At 41.4% G+C, this 16,064-nt stretch overlaps 1 protein-coding gene across 1 annotated transcript in view; it reads left to right on the top strand.

Annotated features, from left to right (window-relative positions):
• The window catches only part of ncanb (neurocan b), a 90,706-nt gene that overhangs the window by 33,062 nt on the left and 41,580 nt on the right, over positions 1 to 16,064 (top strand). The window contains exons 5-8 of the mRNA XM_029001414.1: positions 424 to 551; positions 1,482 to 1,775; positions 2,414 to 3,220; positions 5,690 to 6,880. Coding sequence (XP_028857247.1) covers positions 424 to 551; positions 1,482 to 1,775; positions 2,414 to 3,220; positions 5,690 to 6,880 — 2,420 coding nt within the window. The remainder of the gene's footprint in view (positions 1 to 423; positions 552 to 1,481; positions 1,776 to 2,413; positions 3,221 to 5,689; positions 6,881 to 16,064) is intronic.

Below are 16,064 nucleotides of genomic sequence, written 5' to 3'. Positions count from 1 at the left end.
GAATTGTCGTGAAGGGGAATTTTTTTTTTTATGTTCTGCCAAGAACAGTCTCCCTCTCACCTGGGATACCTTTAATTGGGCCGTCTTCAGAGCAACTTGGCGGCGGGTTGGCGAAGAAGCGAGCACATAATTATTGCTGTGAAGAGAGAGATATCAGAGATTGGGAGTCGCCAACAGAGCAAGTTTTTTAAAGGGTTTGATTAAACGGGCTGCAATCTAGTGTTGGATTCAGCACAATGTGTGAACCTCTTCGCCCCCCCCCCCAGGATTAATCTCTCAATCAGCCTTTAGCCGTGACACTCAGTGGCATTACTCGCAGTGTACTTTTGGGTAATGGTACAGGAGAAGTGTTATATAGATCCATTTTTACTGCCAGCCACAGCACTGGAAAGAATTTCTGATTCCCTCGGTCTCTCTCTGCAGGTATCCAATCCAGTCTCCCAGGCCTGGTTGCTATGGAGACAAGGAGGACTCACCTGGTGTTAGAAACTATGGCAATAGGGAGCCCGACGAGATGTTTGATGTCTACTGCTTTGCCAAGGAACTGCAAGGTAGGCCTTAACAATTAAAATGTGGTCTGCAAGATCGGAGGAAATTATGGTCCACTACTTGATTATTAGGTCTGTAATGACACATGAATTGAGGACAAAATCATCAATATTATTGTTAAGGTTAGTAATACATCAGTTTAATTCTGGGACGTACCAGAGTTTTGTAAGTCGTGGTGTATAGACCATGTCTGTGAATGCAAAAAAAAATTGTTAGATTTGTGCAATTAAGGCAGTCTGTAAAGCGCTATAGAACCCTGAACAGAACAGTTTTTACCCCACATCCATCTCACGATACTGACCTCACAGCACCGATTCCCTTCCTAGAAGTCAACACGACCAAACTGAACTGCACGCACCTGCACGGACATACCCGGACACAAGCTTTCACTATTCTTCTAATATATTTCTGCAATACAGCTTTTGTCTGTCCACAGTATTTATTCAATACTGCTCTATATTTATATGCCTCCCCCATCCCTTCTGTGCTATAATATTCACTTTATTCTCTCTATATTCAATAAATATTTTAAAGTCTGTCGTTTTATTTTTTTATGTTTTGTAATCCATCCCTGTACATTTTTGCTCTCTAGTTTTATTGTCACGCTTTTATCCTTGCTGGCAGTTTTCTATGCATTAAATAGGTCATTAACATTTAAACCTGTCTATACTGAGGTGGGCAAATCCTCTTTAAAATGTTGCAGAGTGTGTAGTTTGTGGACCATTCTATACCTATTAACTCCAGAAGCATTTAGATTATTTATGGGCTCAGCGTCGAAACTCTGAAACTGAATAAATCTGTAGCTTCGTTGATACCTTACTTCTCCCATTCAGTGCTTTGTATTTTCCTTTTTTCAGTTTCTCTGTATGTTGCTCCAGGACCATCCCGTTCAGAGCTGCATTAACCTGTCCCCTGGCTTCCCTCGTTTGCAGGAGAGGTGTTCCACTCTGCGGTCCCAGAGAAACTGAGCTTGGCTTCTGCCTCCACACACTGCCATGCTCTGGGTGGCCAGCTGGCTACTGTCGGTCAGATTTACCTGGCTTGGCAGGCAGGATTGGACCGTTGTGACCCAGGCTGGCTCGCAGACGGCAGCGTGCGTTATCCAATCAACCAGCCTCGTCGCAACTGTGGAGGAGATGAACCAGGGGTGCGGACGCTCTACCACAACCCCAATCGTACTGGATTCCCAGAGACCACAGCCCTTTTTGATGCCTACTGCTATCGAGGTAGAGTAACAGTCTGATTGACATTAGATTAGTACACTCTAGGATTGCATGTTGCATGTGAAAAAGGAAAGCATGCTCACTATAAGAACTGAAATGGCGTGTGAACTGTAAACAATACTATCCATTATATGCATTTGCCAAGGAGCTGCGGGGTTATACGTATCAATTAAAATTGAGTCTGCCAGGGACCTCTAAAACTCCTGTTACTTGTTAGCCAGTCCTTCTTCACTGGCAGTGTTCTATGCATTTAATAGGTCACTAACATTTGAACCTGTCTATACTGGGGTGAGCATAATGAAGTCCTGACTCAAGTGTATCAGAGTGTGCAGTTTGTTGGTCATTCGATCCCTATTAACACCAGAAGCACTTGGCTTCTTAATGGTGTCGGCATCAGGAATCTGACTGAATAATTATGTGGCTTCAGTTGATATCTCTTCAACGCTATTTCTGGAACATTACTTTTTAATGGTAGTGCCTTGTTTCCCTGCTTTTCCCTCTTTAGTTGTTGAAGATAGTCAGTTGTGGTGCATTGGTGGGTAACTAGATTATCAGTCCTGGCTCTCTGTACATCACATTCACATGATATTGAAATGTATATTTAATTGAGGTTTAATTCTTGGCCTCATTTTGTTTTTCAGAAAAACAACAGGCAACACAATCTGTGGGGTTCCTTCTGGTCAGAGGAGACTCTGAGTCTACCTCATCTGATGGTCAGCTGAGCCCCTCTAATAATGATCCTTTTCAATCCTACCCTCAGCCTACAACATGGACAGGCATAGTGAACCTAGAAAAATCAGGGATCAATTCCATTGTTGATAATGATTCTTCTGAAATATCAGGAGAACATGTTGTCATTCATCTCAAACCATGGGAGTCGTCCCAAAGTGAGGAGCTCAACCTGTCACCTAATGGCCCACAAGAGGCTGTTGGTCCCAAAATTACCACAGTGATGGGCCTGTCAACACTAGAGAAGCTGGAGAATCAAGGGGGCTCAGCAAAGGAAGAGGAAGTCAATGAAGGTGAAGAACCAGAAGGGCATTACAGATCATCAGAACTTCAACTGACCACTATAGCTTCTCCCACCCCACAGTCCCAGACCAGTAACAGCGTGCTCTCCAAATTTGTGAACTCTATCTTGAAGCCCTTTATGTACTGGACTGGGGAGAGTGAAACCAGTGTTATGGCTACAGCACCTAGCATATCTGAGGTCTCTGCAAAGGAAATCGAGAGAGTTAAATCCGAACCTGGTCAAGTGAAAGAGGAACTCAACTCAAATAATGCCATTGTTGATCCCTCACACCAGCGGCCATCCACAATTGCTATTAAAACAACTGATGAGGAACTCTTGGATCTGGAAGGAGAAGTCCTGAATGGTGCTACAGCAACAGAACTGGGTTCAGTGAATCCTAGCGGCACCCAAACCAACTCAATAACATCTGAAGGTGGTACGTTTCATTTTCAACTTTCTTCTGTACATTCTTTTGCATCCACTGAACCGAATGAACACTGACATTAAAGCTGGTGTTAACACTAGTGAAATAATCTGAATAATAAATCAGCTGATGCAAGAAAAAAAACATCTGAATAATATAGATGTTGAAAAAAAGATATACAAGATCCTTCACAAAAAGTTCCTTCATTTAAATGAATGGTTTCATCAGAGGTAATTAGGTGTTAGGAATCCGAATCCGTTTAAGTCTACGTATCCATAGTGATTGCCGACTCTTAAGACCTATACCTAGATATGGTGCATATTCTAAAAGGATGTAATTTCATTTTCACATTAAATTTGGCTGTTCTAAAAATTGTCAATTGATGTCCTGCTGTATATCATCAGGCAGGAGGAGGACATTAACTATTTTTTTCACACACAGCTTGGCATATATGATAGAAGAGTGTTAGACATGGGGTTCTCTTAATTCTCAGAATAGGCAATTATATGGCATATAGAGAAGATCACACTGTGATATTCTCCCATTGTCAATCCAAGTGTGTAACTTGAAAATTATTTTTGTATCCTATGAAAGAACCAATATTCTCCTCTGTGTGTGAAGTTTATATAGATTAAAAGTATATGAACTCATTAGCCAGGCGTATAAAAATTCTAGGTGCTATAGTTCTCTCCAAATGTAAAAAACGTTCTAGAAGCATACTTCTGTTGATGACATATAAGTTTAATGTTTAATGAGCTTTTATTCATTATTTATGTCTGCTTCAAATTAATGCATCAATGAGTGTGTTCAAGGCCCCAGCACTTTAAGTGTCTGAATGTGCCAATTATTTTTAAAAAGAATGGCATCGGGACATGCTGCGAGCAAATGAACCTAGCATTAAGGGTGGACTAAATTCTTTTTCCTTTCAGATCGACAGAATTAATTATGCATTGATCATTGCTTTTTCTTATATTAGTGAATTTTGCTCCTTCGTTCAGCATTTTTTCCAGTTTGGGGAAAACACGATTAAAGTTGAATATTTTACAGCCTTTAGGTTTAATGGGAAGCCTGGTTTGCAGAAAACAACTGTAAATTCCCCTCCTAAACAGCATACAAGAGCAAACAAGTAATTCTTGAGAGAGCTTTAAAGGAGGTCTGCACAGTTCATCCAGTTACTTCACCCGGTTCGGCTTTATTAGATGTGATTTCCTGTGTGGCTGCTGATGGTGCAGTAAGGTATAACCTAATGGTGCAGTTCGGGCTGTTTTCATTTGTTTCATTTTATACACAGAACCCTGATGGTAGCAAGACATTTAGATGACCTTGAAATTATGAGTCTTCGTATGTGGACTTAAGTGAGCACAGAGGAATTAGTTCCTTAATTGCATCCCACCGGATGCTTTAATTGTTCACATAATCTTCATTCCTTCAATTACAAAATAAATTATTAATATGCTGTAAAATGTACAGATTCAATTATTATGTAGAGCAAAAGTAATGAGTTAGTTATTCATATTATTAATCAGGCAATTACACAGACTGGGGCTCACATGCAAATTACATCAAGCTCTTATGGTACAGGGAGATGCAACATCGGCTGATAAATTATTTAGTCTTGACTTAATATTTTATGCATGCAAATATTTGTGTAGATTTCTCTTCCAGCCACTTGCTATGAGAGAAACATACAGGTTTAAACTAATACAAATATGCAAAAAATATAACTACACGTCTGTGTTTTACATTTCTGTTGCTGAGTGCTAAACACAGAATGACACTTGAATCACGCCTGACCCTGACCCTGATCCCTGTGGCAGGGATGATCCGAGAGACTGCTGCTTTGTGATTATCTACAACTTTATCTACAGGATTTTATTGCTTGACAAAGCCTCAAATCAGTGACTATGTTTACGTGACATTAGGGGAAATCAAATGATTGTGTTAGTAAGACTAAAATCAGACTTAAACTAGCACACTCACATAATGCGATAGTTGAGCTACTCCTACATGTCTGCATTCAGCCGAACCCAGCCTCTGTGCATGCTCCACATTACAAAAGCACCATGCCAACAAGCTGTCAACCAGTTAATAAACCAATTTCCTGCCAGTGCATGTATACTGGGACAAGAATAGGAGTTGAACTTAATGGCCAAGTTGAGCTAAAAGCATAGGAAACCCACTGAATGAACAAGATCTGTTGTACCAACTCTAAGACTCTTGCTGATTGAATTATTTTGTGTATAGATCCCTTGTGGACAACAAAAAAAAATCATTCTACTGATGATCTGGATAAGTCTTGTTGGTTTTGGTATAAGCTTGGGGGATTGATGATTTAGCAGTATCTCATAGGCATTTGCATAAATTAAACATAATTATTGTAGGGACAGGGGTACCGAGATGTAATTCCTGGTTTTGCATAGATTTTAATAAAGCAATTTCCTCCCCTCATAAGGTTAATCACAGTCTTTCTTATACCTGCAGGCTTTTTTGCATTGGGAGACCCGGCCACCACAGATCCCACTGCAGCTATTAACATATCATCATACTCAGGGAGCAGCTTTATATCAGCTCCAGTGCTTAGCAGCAAACACAGATGGGCACTCAAGACCATAAAAGGACAAAATCTAGGTGCCCCAGGCAGCCACCAAGAGAATTTTGCTCCAGTTGAAAGCTCACTTGTTGAACCCATGGAAGCCAAAGGCCCAGCTTTAGAGTTCATACCAATTCCTTCCTCCAGAGACAATCCGGAAAACTTCTCTGGAGAGGGGAGGGACCACAGTGAGGAAAGGTTCACATTCCCCAGGCAACCACTCTCCCCCACTGCCTCAGGGGGAACGTTGTCAGAAGAAGAGAAGGACACTGAGGGCAGTGCAGGAAGAGACTCCCCGGATACACATACCAATCAGATGAAGGTGACAACTGCTCCTCACCTCCCTTCAGAACTCATCCCCACTAGTCAGGCTGTGGTTCTGCAGAACACTCTGAACTGGCAAATAGTAGACCTTCCAGTAGTATTACCCACTGGGCCCGCTGGTTCAGCTGCTACACCCAGAGGAGAGAACATCATAGAGCAGGGTGTTACACCTGCAGAGGCCAGAGGAGAAATCCTGTATGTCCGCCGGCCGACAGAAAAGGTTTCATCCACATCATCACACAGTTTGAGATTGGCCTTTGTCCAAAGAAAGAATATTTTGGATATTCCCAAAGCCTCCCAACATCCTCAGGTGGCCACCACCCCCGTGTCTTCTGCCCCTACAGAACCACAGGCCACCACTGAAACCTCAACAGCAGATGCCATTAAGGCTCACACTACAGACGCAGGGACTGGACCTGAAACTGACTTTACCACTGAAGCTGCTAATTCCACTGGATGGCTCCCAGTGGAGCAGGAGGACATGCTCAGAACAGATGAAGCGCAAACAGACATGTCATCAACTCCCCTCACCGAAACCACTAGCAGCTCGACGCTAACAATTCTGGAGTCAGATCTCAAGGACGCTGCCCAGGAGGTCGAGTCTAGGTCAGGAGTGACTGAGAGTTTTGTGATGCCTCTTGGGCACCACACACCCACAGTGATAATCCCCTATCCTCCAGAGGACCTGAAAAGAGACAGCACTGACCTGGACAACTCAAGCAAACCTGAACCCACCTTTGGCTCTCAAAATGGATCAGGTAGTTCACATCTTCTTTCATGCTGTTGTTGCTGCTGGTCTTTGACATGCCATTTTTCACCACTTGGTGATTGTTGTTTTCTGCAGCGTCTTCATCCTTAAGTGCTGCTGGTTTCCAAAGCCTTTCATTAGATTTGATGTTGGTGATACTCCCTCCCGGCTCTGGTTGGTCTTGTCGGTAAACAAACAGGCTGAAGCTGAAGCAGCCTTAGTAAAGTAATTAGAAGGTCAGGGCTAGTGCAATTAGGAAGTCTCCGAACTGCAGAGAACCTAGTACTGAACTAATCAATGCTGACAGAAGCTAGACGATGTCTGCTGTAATTGACTCTAGCCTCTCGCGCTTTCTTTCATCCGTCTTTAAGTTGGTTCAGCGTATGTAAGCTCTGTGTCTGCCTGTTCAAATTTGTTCTGTTTTGGGAAAACAGATTTGGTTTAGGTCTTTTGCAGAGGGTCTGTTGATATAACATATGGAAACAAGGTCTATTTCTTCTATTTGTACATTAGGGTGGCTACAAATTGCCACAAAAGGCTTCATGGTTTGTGACAGTCTTTAAGGTGGTGCTAACATCCATGTGGATGTTTGGAAGTGTTCTAAAAAGGAACAATGCCAGGAGAATTACAGGTGCTGCTTCCATGACTTTCTGTCAAGGGAGGGCTGGTTCAGCTCAGGTGCAGACATTGTTGAAAGCCGGGTTGATTCAGAAGGACTGACACGAGAGGTGCAAGGGTGAAGCATTTAGCAGACACGAGAAGAAGCCATGGTGCCGGCAGTCTCACGTGGTCACGTTGTGACAGCACACCACCAAAAATCATGGCGATACAGTGCCGTGGTTGTGGGGTTGGTGCGGACTTGGCGAAGTTCGATGTCATCAGAAACAAACAAGGTAATCCAATAGGCAGCATCAAGAAAGCAGTCCAGGAAAACTGCAACAGGCGGGGAAAACCACAGATGAACAACTTGTCCGCGGGTCTTTTACACAGGACGCCAACCCCGGCCTCATCTGCTTCTGCACACCCCCTGTGGGCGTAAAGGAGTGGGAACGACGACACTTTCCCATGTGAACAATTCAATTAGCCCCGTTATATAACAGTGACCATTATTAATCAGGCCAGTCTAATTTCTTCTAATGTGTTCTATTTGTCCTGTTGTGGCACCCATGTGCCAGTTATACTAACAGAATTATACTAACAGATAATTAAACTCCTAGTAATGATTATACAAGCTCTTATACCAGTATGTTGAGGGAGACCCAACAACTAGAATCATTTTTAAGGCACCAATTTATTTAGTCTAGTTTGAGCAAATATGCGTTTTCGCAGCAGGAAAACCAGTGTAAATGATTCCTGGAAGCTGTGCAAAAAGTGCTTCTGCAGGGTTCTACAGAGAGCTGATGTTATCACGCTGGCTGCTACTTCAATGGACAACAGATGTTTGGCTATCATCACAAAAAATCTCGCAAAAGATTCCTGAACATCCAGGGCCATCCTCCGGCCACCAATCAAAAGGGCTGATGGTCCATGGCGATACAAACAAGAGCAGACAGGCGAATAAAATAATTAATCAAAAGCTTGGCTGCCTTCAAGCTAAAACGAGAGACAACTTTTTTCCAGCAGTGCAGGTAGACATCTTACAAGACTCTTTAATCAATGGTCTGCTTGTGGATGGGATGCAACTATAAAACAGTCCCCAGAGCCCTTTTAGACATCAAGGATCTTGTCTTTGAAAAATGGCCTTTTTTCCCATCTGACCCCTCTAATTAGCTTCATATCACACTGTATGAAGATGAGGTGTTCTGTCTCGCATGCTTGTGCTTTCCTATTGCTCTCAGTGACATGTCCTGTAGCTGGATATAGACAGGCCTGACATGCTGCTTGCAATACAAACAGGAAACATTCAACACTTATTCTTTGATTAAAGTTTGTCAGTCTTATTTATTAAATAGGTTATACTTTTATAGTATAAAGATTAAAGTTTAGTTTTATTATCAAGTTCATGTTTCTCAGTCACTACACCTTACAAATTGGGCACTAGGCGATAGGTGAAGTTAATGGCATGCTAATAACATGAAGGCAATAAGCGCATATGATCACAGTTGCATGCTGGGTCATGATTAGTCCCATGTAATCAGTCTTTTGAAATGATAACAAAACTTATATCTCATTAATAATTAATCAATCAAATACTTTTGGAATACTAATACATTTTTAATGTATTAATAGAACTTATTTTAAGAATTATATTTCCAAATTCATCAATTGAAGCTATGTATCTATTCTCTGGACTCTCTCTCTATATATATATAATACAGTATACAGAGGGTACGGAAAGTATTTTAATATTTCACTCTTATATTGTTATATTGCAGGCATTTGCTAAAATAATTTTAACTAAATTTATTGCCGCTGGTTTAAACATCACCCAGTTCCGCATTCCCTCAGTCATGTGACCAGAGTACCACAGCACCCCATATTGCAAGAAAACCACAGAATTGTTGACATTTGTGGAGATTAATTATCAACGAAAAGCTGAAATATCACATGGTCCTAAGTATTCAGACCCTTTGTAGAAACACCCTTTTGATCTAATACAGCCATGAGTCATTTTAGAAAGATGCAACAGGTTCTTCACACCTGGGAATCACCTGCCATTCCCCCTTGCAGATCTGCTCTTGTTCTGGCAGGTTGGATGGTAAATGCTGGTAGACAGCCATTTTTAGGTCTCTCCAAAGATGCTCAATTGGGTTTAAGTTAAGGCTCTGGCTGGGCCATTCAGGAACAGTCACAGAGTTGTTGTGAAGCCACTCCTTCATTATTTTAGCTGTCTGCTAATAGGGTCATTGTCTTGTTGGAAGGTAAACCTTCAGCCCAGTCTGAAGCACTGGGCACTCTGGAGAAGGTCCAGGATATCCCTGGACTTGGCCACATTAATCTTTCCCTCGATTGCAACCAGTCGTCCTGTCCCTACATCTGCAAAACACCCACACAGCATGATGCTGCCACCACCATGCTTCACTGTTGGGACTGCCTGGTTTTCTTCACATATACCACTTAGAATTAAAGCCAAAAAGCTCTATCTTGGTCTCATCTTGGTTCCTTTGACCTCATGATTCTCATTTGCTCTCACATGCATTGTGAGCAGAAAGGTCTTATATTGACAGATATGTGGCTTTCTTAATCAAGTCCAATCAATATAATCAAACACAGCTGAAATGAAGGTGTAGAACCATCTCAAGGATGATCAGAAGAAATGGTCAGCACCTGAACCTAATATATGAGTCTCACAGCAAAGGGTCTGAATACTTAAAATCTGCAATGTCAACAATGCTTTGTTTTTCTGTCATATGGTGTGCTGTGTGTACATTAATGAGAGAAATAATTTTAGCAAATGGCTGCAATACAACAAAGAGTGAAAAATTTAAGGGTTCTGAATATTTCCAATACCTACTGTACACAATACTGTTGTAAGGTAACATCATTTTGCAAGGTATAAATATTTTAAAAAAAATTTAATATAATTCACTTTGCACCTCAAGCCCAAACCCATCAAAATATATCACAAAACCACCTAGACAGCTTTTCTACTACAGGTATTTCCAGTGACTGAAGCTGCTGTCTGGATGCTGCTATGCTTTATGGGCAGCATTACACCTGGTGTTGCCTGAAATTAACTCATCTCGCATGTGTCATTTGATGGTGTGAAAAGTGCGTAGTTTGCACTCTGTCAGATTTTACATTACCGCCTTTGCTTTATGAACTTGTATGCTCTGGGCAGCTGCTGAAAATTACCTGTGACTTATAACTACACAGGATGCATGTTTGCCAGAACCACAGATGAATCATGTCTCCTACAAGAATGAATATTTGAACAGAGTTGTAAATTCTGAGAAAACTTTTTTTTTTTGGCCCTTGTCTGAAAGTTCTTCCCCCTGACTCTTCATTCTTACAAGACCTTGGCGTTAAAGTCTGGAACCAAGAAAGAACAAGCTATCGATTTTTCTGCTCTTCTTTACTTATTGAGAGTCCAGCTCCTTCAGGTTTATGTCTTGCATTGTGCTTTATTGCTTGTTTGGTCATTGTCTCCCGTCCCTGCAACGTTTGTAAAAAATCTCCACTGCCATTCTGTGCTGGCGATCAATACACATCTGATCCCGCACCTGACCTCAGCAAAAATCTAGCCAGGTCATAATTTCATCACTGCTTCTAATGCATTCCTCATCTCTCCCTCAACTAATTTTAGCTCCATGCATTACCTCCTGCATTTTCCATATTGAATACTCAAGCTGAATTTAATCCCTTGCAATTCAGTAGTGCTTATTTAATGAAAAGGATTTGTTGAATTGCTGCCTTGGGGAGTTATATTTTGTGCTGCAGTGTGATAAAAAGCATTACTCTGTCAGTGCTGCACTCTGGCTTATTGTCACTGTTATCAGGGGAGCGGCATTGGAGGCAAACAGTTGAAAATGCGCTTAAACACGCTGTGAGAAACATCCCTTGGGGCTGTGTGTAGGGTGTGTGCAGAACATGCTGATGTTATTCAAACAGTCAATTCAACAAGCTTTGTTTTAGAATGGCTAATGGTGATGCTTCAGTAAAGTACATTGGGGTATGGTTTATCAGGTGTGGGATTACTTACTCCTCTGTGGACACAGGTGAATACAGGTGGGGCAGTGGCAGGCCTAGCGGGTAAGGAAACGGACCTGTAATCGGGAAAGGTTACCGATTCGAAACCCTGAACTGCAAAGGTGGCACTAAGCAAAGTACCCTCCCCACACACTGGTCCCCGGGCGCCTGTCATGGCTGACCACTGCTCACTTATATGATGGGTTAAAAGCAGAGGACACATTTCGTTGTGTCACCGTGTGCTGTGCTGCAGAGTTTCACAATGACAATCACTTCACGTTCACATTCAGATAACTATTTCATAGTTAAATTAACATTACCATACCATGTGGCATAAATAACTATAATATAATATAATTTAATTAGAACAGTGAAGCAAGTTGTCTTGCAAACCATCATAAAAAGAAGACATTTCCATTTGTGGCATTTAGCAGACACCCTTATCCAGATAAACTTTCAATCAGTAGTTAGTAAGTGGGGTTGCAACCAGTGACGTTGTGGTCTTCTGGCTCATAAGCAAGTGTGTTACTCACAAAGCTACCTCAACGCCAGGCTGTTGGTGCCTTCAACCTTAAAAGTCATGTGCACATTAAGGCATGTGTCACTTGTTAGTCTGACCATATCGGAAACAAGAAACAACAGCTGAAAACTGCTGCCAATGACTTAATTCATTTCCATGAAGTCAACTGGACTTCATTTGATGCCCAAATAAAATCAAACGAATTTTGGTCACTTTGATGAGTGAAGGGTAGATAAGGCAGGTTGGCCAGCAGCAAAAAAAAAATAGACCAACAAGAGTATAAGATATTCCTAAAAGAGAAACAAACCCAACAAATGCACTTTGGAATTAGCCCTGAACAGTTTTAAAATGCAACAGTAACTGAATTTGAATACTGGATGAAGGGCAAGGTAATATTTCAGCCCTATGTCAGATGGACACATTTAATTTCAATCGAATTCAGCACAAATAAGTAATGTGTAGAAATAGAAAGTGACTGTGCCAAAGTGTTGAGCAAAGACAGATTCATGTTAGTTTGTGTCAGTTCTTTTAAGTAAAGTTACCAAGTGGCCTACATTACGAGAATCATTTCGCAATATCTTTTCAGTTCCCAAAGTAAATTGGCACTTTGGTTATTTAGCACTGAGTTGAACCCTTGGTTCTGAGGTCCTTTTGTCGAGATGACTTGAATTGTATTCATGTTTTTTTTTTTTTTATTGAGCAGCAATTTAGCTTTTCACGGTTTTAAGGATGTGAGTGCTTTTGATCTTGGGGGAACACGGCAAGGGTTGCTCGAGATGTGAGTCTGAGTGCTCAGCCTCCTAAGAAAGTTTCATTTTTAATGTTGTTCAGAACTGAGCTACAGCTACCATACTCAGGGGGAGGACTGGTGAATGCTAACTGAGGTTTTGGTTGGGGAAGGAAGGAAATACTTTCACATTCCTCTGCAGTGGCTTAGAGTTACTAATTACACAGTTTTCACATGGGGCAGTGGTGGCCTAGCGGTTAAGGAAGCGGCCCCGTAATCAGAAGGTTTTTGGTTCGATTCCCGATCCGCCGTGGTGCCACTGCGGTGCCACTAAGCAAAGCACCGTCCCAACACACTGTTCCCCTGGTGCCTGTCATGGCTGCTCACTGCTCACTAAGGGTGATGGTTAAAAGCAGAGGTCACATTTCACTGTGTGCGCTGTGTTCTGTGCTACTGTGTATCACAATCACTTAACTTTATTTAATTTCATTAATTTAATAATGCCTGTGTTTGTTGTAATACAGTGGTGTCAGGAATTGTATCAGGTACAGTCTTGGCCGAGGTGCCAGTGCTGTTGTGGAAGGACAAGCTAAATGGAAAGTGCTTGCTCAACAGTGGTGGTTCCTTATTGGATCTGACAGAAATTCTATGAACAAATGTGTCAATAGAGAATTTTCTGGCTAATTGATGAGTGGTAAACAGAACTAGGTTACACTGTCACCCAAAAACCTGGTTTCATCTTTTAATCCTCTGAACCATCTCTGACCAGGGAGAGGTCTTGGTCTTCTGCATTGTCCATGTTGTGTCTTGTCAGTGTGGTGGCAAGTGAGTCAAAAGAGGATGGTTTTTGGGTGACAAAGAGAAGAGATATTTAACATCATTGGCTTGGTCAGTTCTGTCAGATCCTATAGGCAAAGCTTGCTTTGTTCATGCTGACTTCAGATGCTAGCAGTCCTTCCATCTCCGCAGCAAAGCGTTTTCCAGTCAGGCAACATAGAGCAAGTTGTGTACTTTCTGAGTTCAATTACTGTAACTTATTTACAATCCCAAAGGTATTAATTTACTGCTTACTGAAGACACGCCTGTGTGAACAGTCTAAATTAAAAGAATGTGAAAGCTGTTACTTAAATCCCAAGGAATGAGCATTCCTGCTTTAAAATGACAAGGAATTATGTCTTTGTTATAAAATCTACACTGTGTTCCTGGGTCTTTGCTATGGTGTTATGTACTGCAATTCCCGTTTTAAAACTGGAAGCCAGCCTGCATGTCAATTCCCTCAGTTGCGGCATTGCTTCATCTGTGACACGATGCTAAAATGTGCTGACCTGGCAGCAACAGGAGCCCTATAATAATAATTCACTTCTATCTGCGTATTCCTGAGGGTTTGGAGTCTCCACTGAAGTGCCTACTGACTGCAGCATGCTTTTGAATACATGAATGAAGAAGGCATTGTACATCTTTTTCACCGTACCCCTACTGTTATTTTTGCTAAATCAGAAGTCATGAACGCGAAGCAAAATAATCGGACAGCACCCTTGAAAATGGATTGTGTGTAGTTGCTGTGTGACACCTGAAGCTCATGTTTCATCCTGCAATTATCAGCTAGTGTGGGATATGCACACAGTGCCATTTTCCAGATATAATTGTCGTTGGGGTCCAGGTGGTTCTTAATGTAGGTAGAAATGTAGTGGTGTCTACAAGCCACTACCAGCTTGCTGAGTAGAGTGACACCCAGTAACAGAGCTGTCAGATCCATTGCAGAGGCTTGCTTGTGGAGGCCTCTCTGGGACCACCTCCACCATACAAGACAGGAAACACAACACATGTCCACGTCTATTTTTGTCAACCTGTTCATAATCCAGAATCCTTTATTTTCTGCCCTGCTTCTGCAATAAGAGCTCCTATAAGAGCAAAGCTATCTCCATTGGTAAAATGTTTGGGAATAATTTATAATTAAATTATTATACTGTGATTATTTTTTAACCCTGTTTCAAACAACCCTAATATCTGATGGAAAAGAATTTTATATGAACAGTACTTCATCATTCAGAGTGAGTGATAATCTATCCCTTTCATTAGGGCTTCTGCAATATGATTTTTAACATTATTTATCAGTTGATTTCTGCTGTATTCACTGTTTCTTCAGAGATGGATGGTGTGTATTGTAAGGACTTACCTGCTGCAGAATTCTTAAATTTTATATGTTATTGACTTTAGATAATTACACAAATAGGGTTTAAATAATCAGAATATATTATAATGGTGCAGTGTGGGAGTTTTTTCCAACCTGTAGCTGCAGTGAACCACATTTATCTTAATTTTATGTTCTGGTGCACTCCCTCTGTAGTTTGGATCTGTGCTTGAATGCAGAGTCCCTCTAGTCCAAATTAGACATAATTATGAGCCATTGTCAAGGCCTTTATTATATGTACAATGGCACTATGTACATGCAGAGAACCATTCATCAGTTATGCCACAAAAATGTGTATTTTATAAAAAATATACACATGTATACACAATTTGTGTTCTATTTGGGATTAATATGTGATTCATATCTGTTCATCAGTGAGCTATGCTCAATACACAGTAGAGCTTTAGTAAGTATTGAAATGTCATCTGTACAGTAAACATTTCTTTGGTCTGCAGGATTTTCAGTAGATCTCTTTCAAGTTTTCAATTTCAATTTCATTGTCATTCTCCAGAACCTGGTGCTACATGTAACACATCTGCAACACAGACACATAAAGTCCAAACATGGGACACGGACATTGCAAGAATAACATTTAAGGCAAACAAAACATGTAGTGAAATGAATAATGAAAATGCCAGGTAAAAAAAAAAAATAAAAATGTAATAGATAATATGTCAGTGTGAGGTAGTGTGTGTGTGTGTGTGTGTGTCAGTTCACAGAGAAATGGCCTGTGGAAAGAAGCTATTGCAAAGTTTGGCGGTGATGACCGGAATACTACGGTACCTTTTTCCAGATGGTAAGAGTGTGAAGAGTGCATGTGAGGGGTGTGTAGAGTCCTTCACAACGCTGGTGGTTTTCCGGATAGAGCGTTAAGCAAATGCCTGTTATGGAGGGAAGAGAGACATCAATGATCTTCTCAGCTATCCTTACTTTCCACTGTAGGGTCTTCCAGTTTGATACGGTGCAGTTCCCAAAGCAGACAGTGATGCAGCTCGTCAGAATGCTCTCTATAGTCCATCTAGAGAAGGTGGTGAGGATAGGTGGTGGGAGCCAGGCTTTCCTCAGAATCGAAAGGAAGTAAAGATGTTGCTGGACTTTCTTGGCTTGTGTTGAGAGCCCAGGTTTTA

This window comes from Denticeps clupeoides, chromosome 13 (assembly GCF_900700375.1).
Source record: "Denticeps clupeoides chromosome 13, fDenClu1.1, whole genome shotgun sequence".
Taxonomy (NCBI): Eukaryota; Metazoa; Chordata; class Actinopteri; order Clupeiformes; family Denticipitidae; genus Denticeps; species Denticeps clupeoides.
Note: the sequence above shows the minus strand (reverse complement) of the source record. Positions and strands in the feature narration are given on the sequence as shown.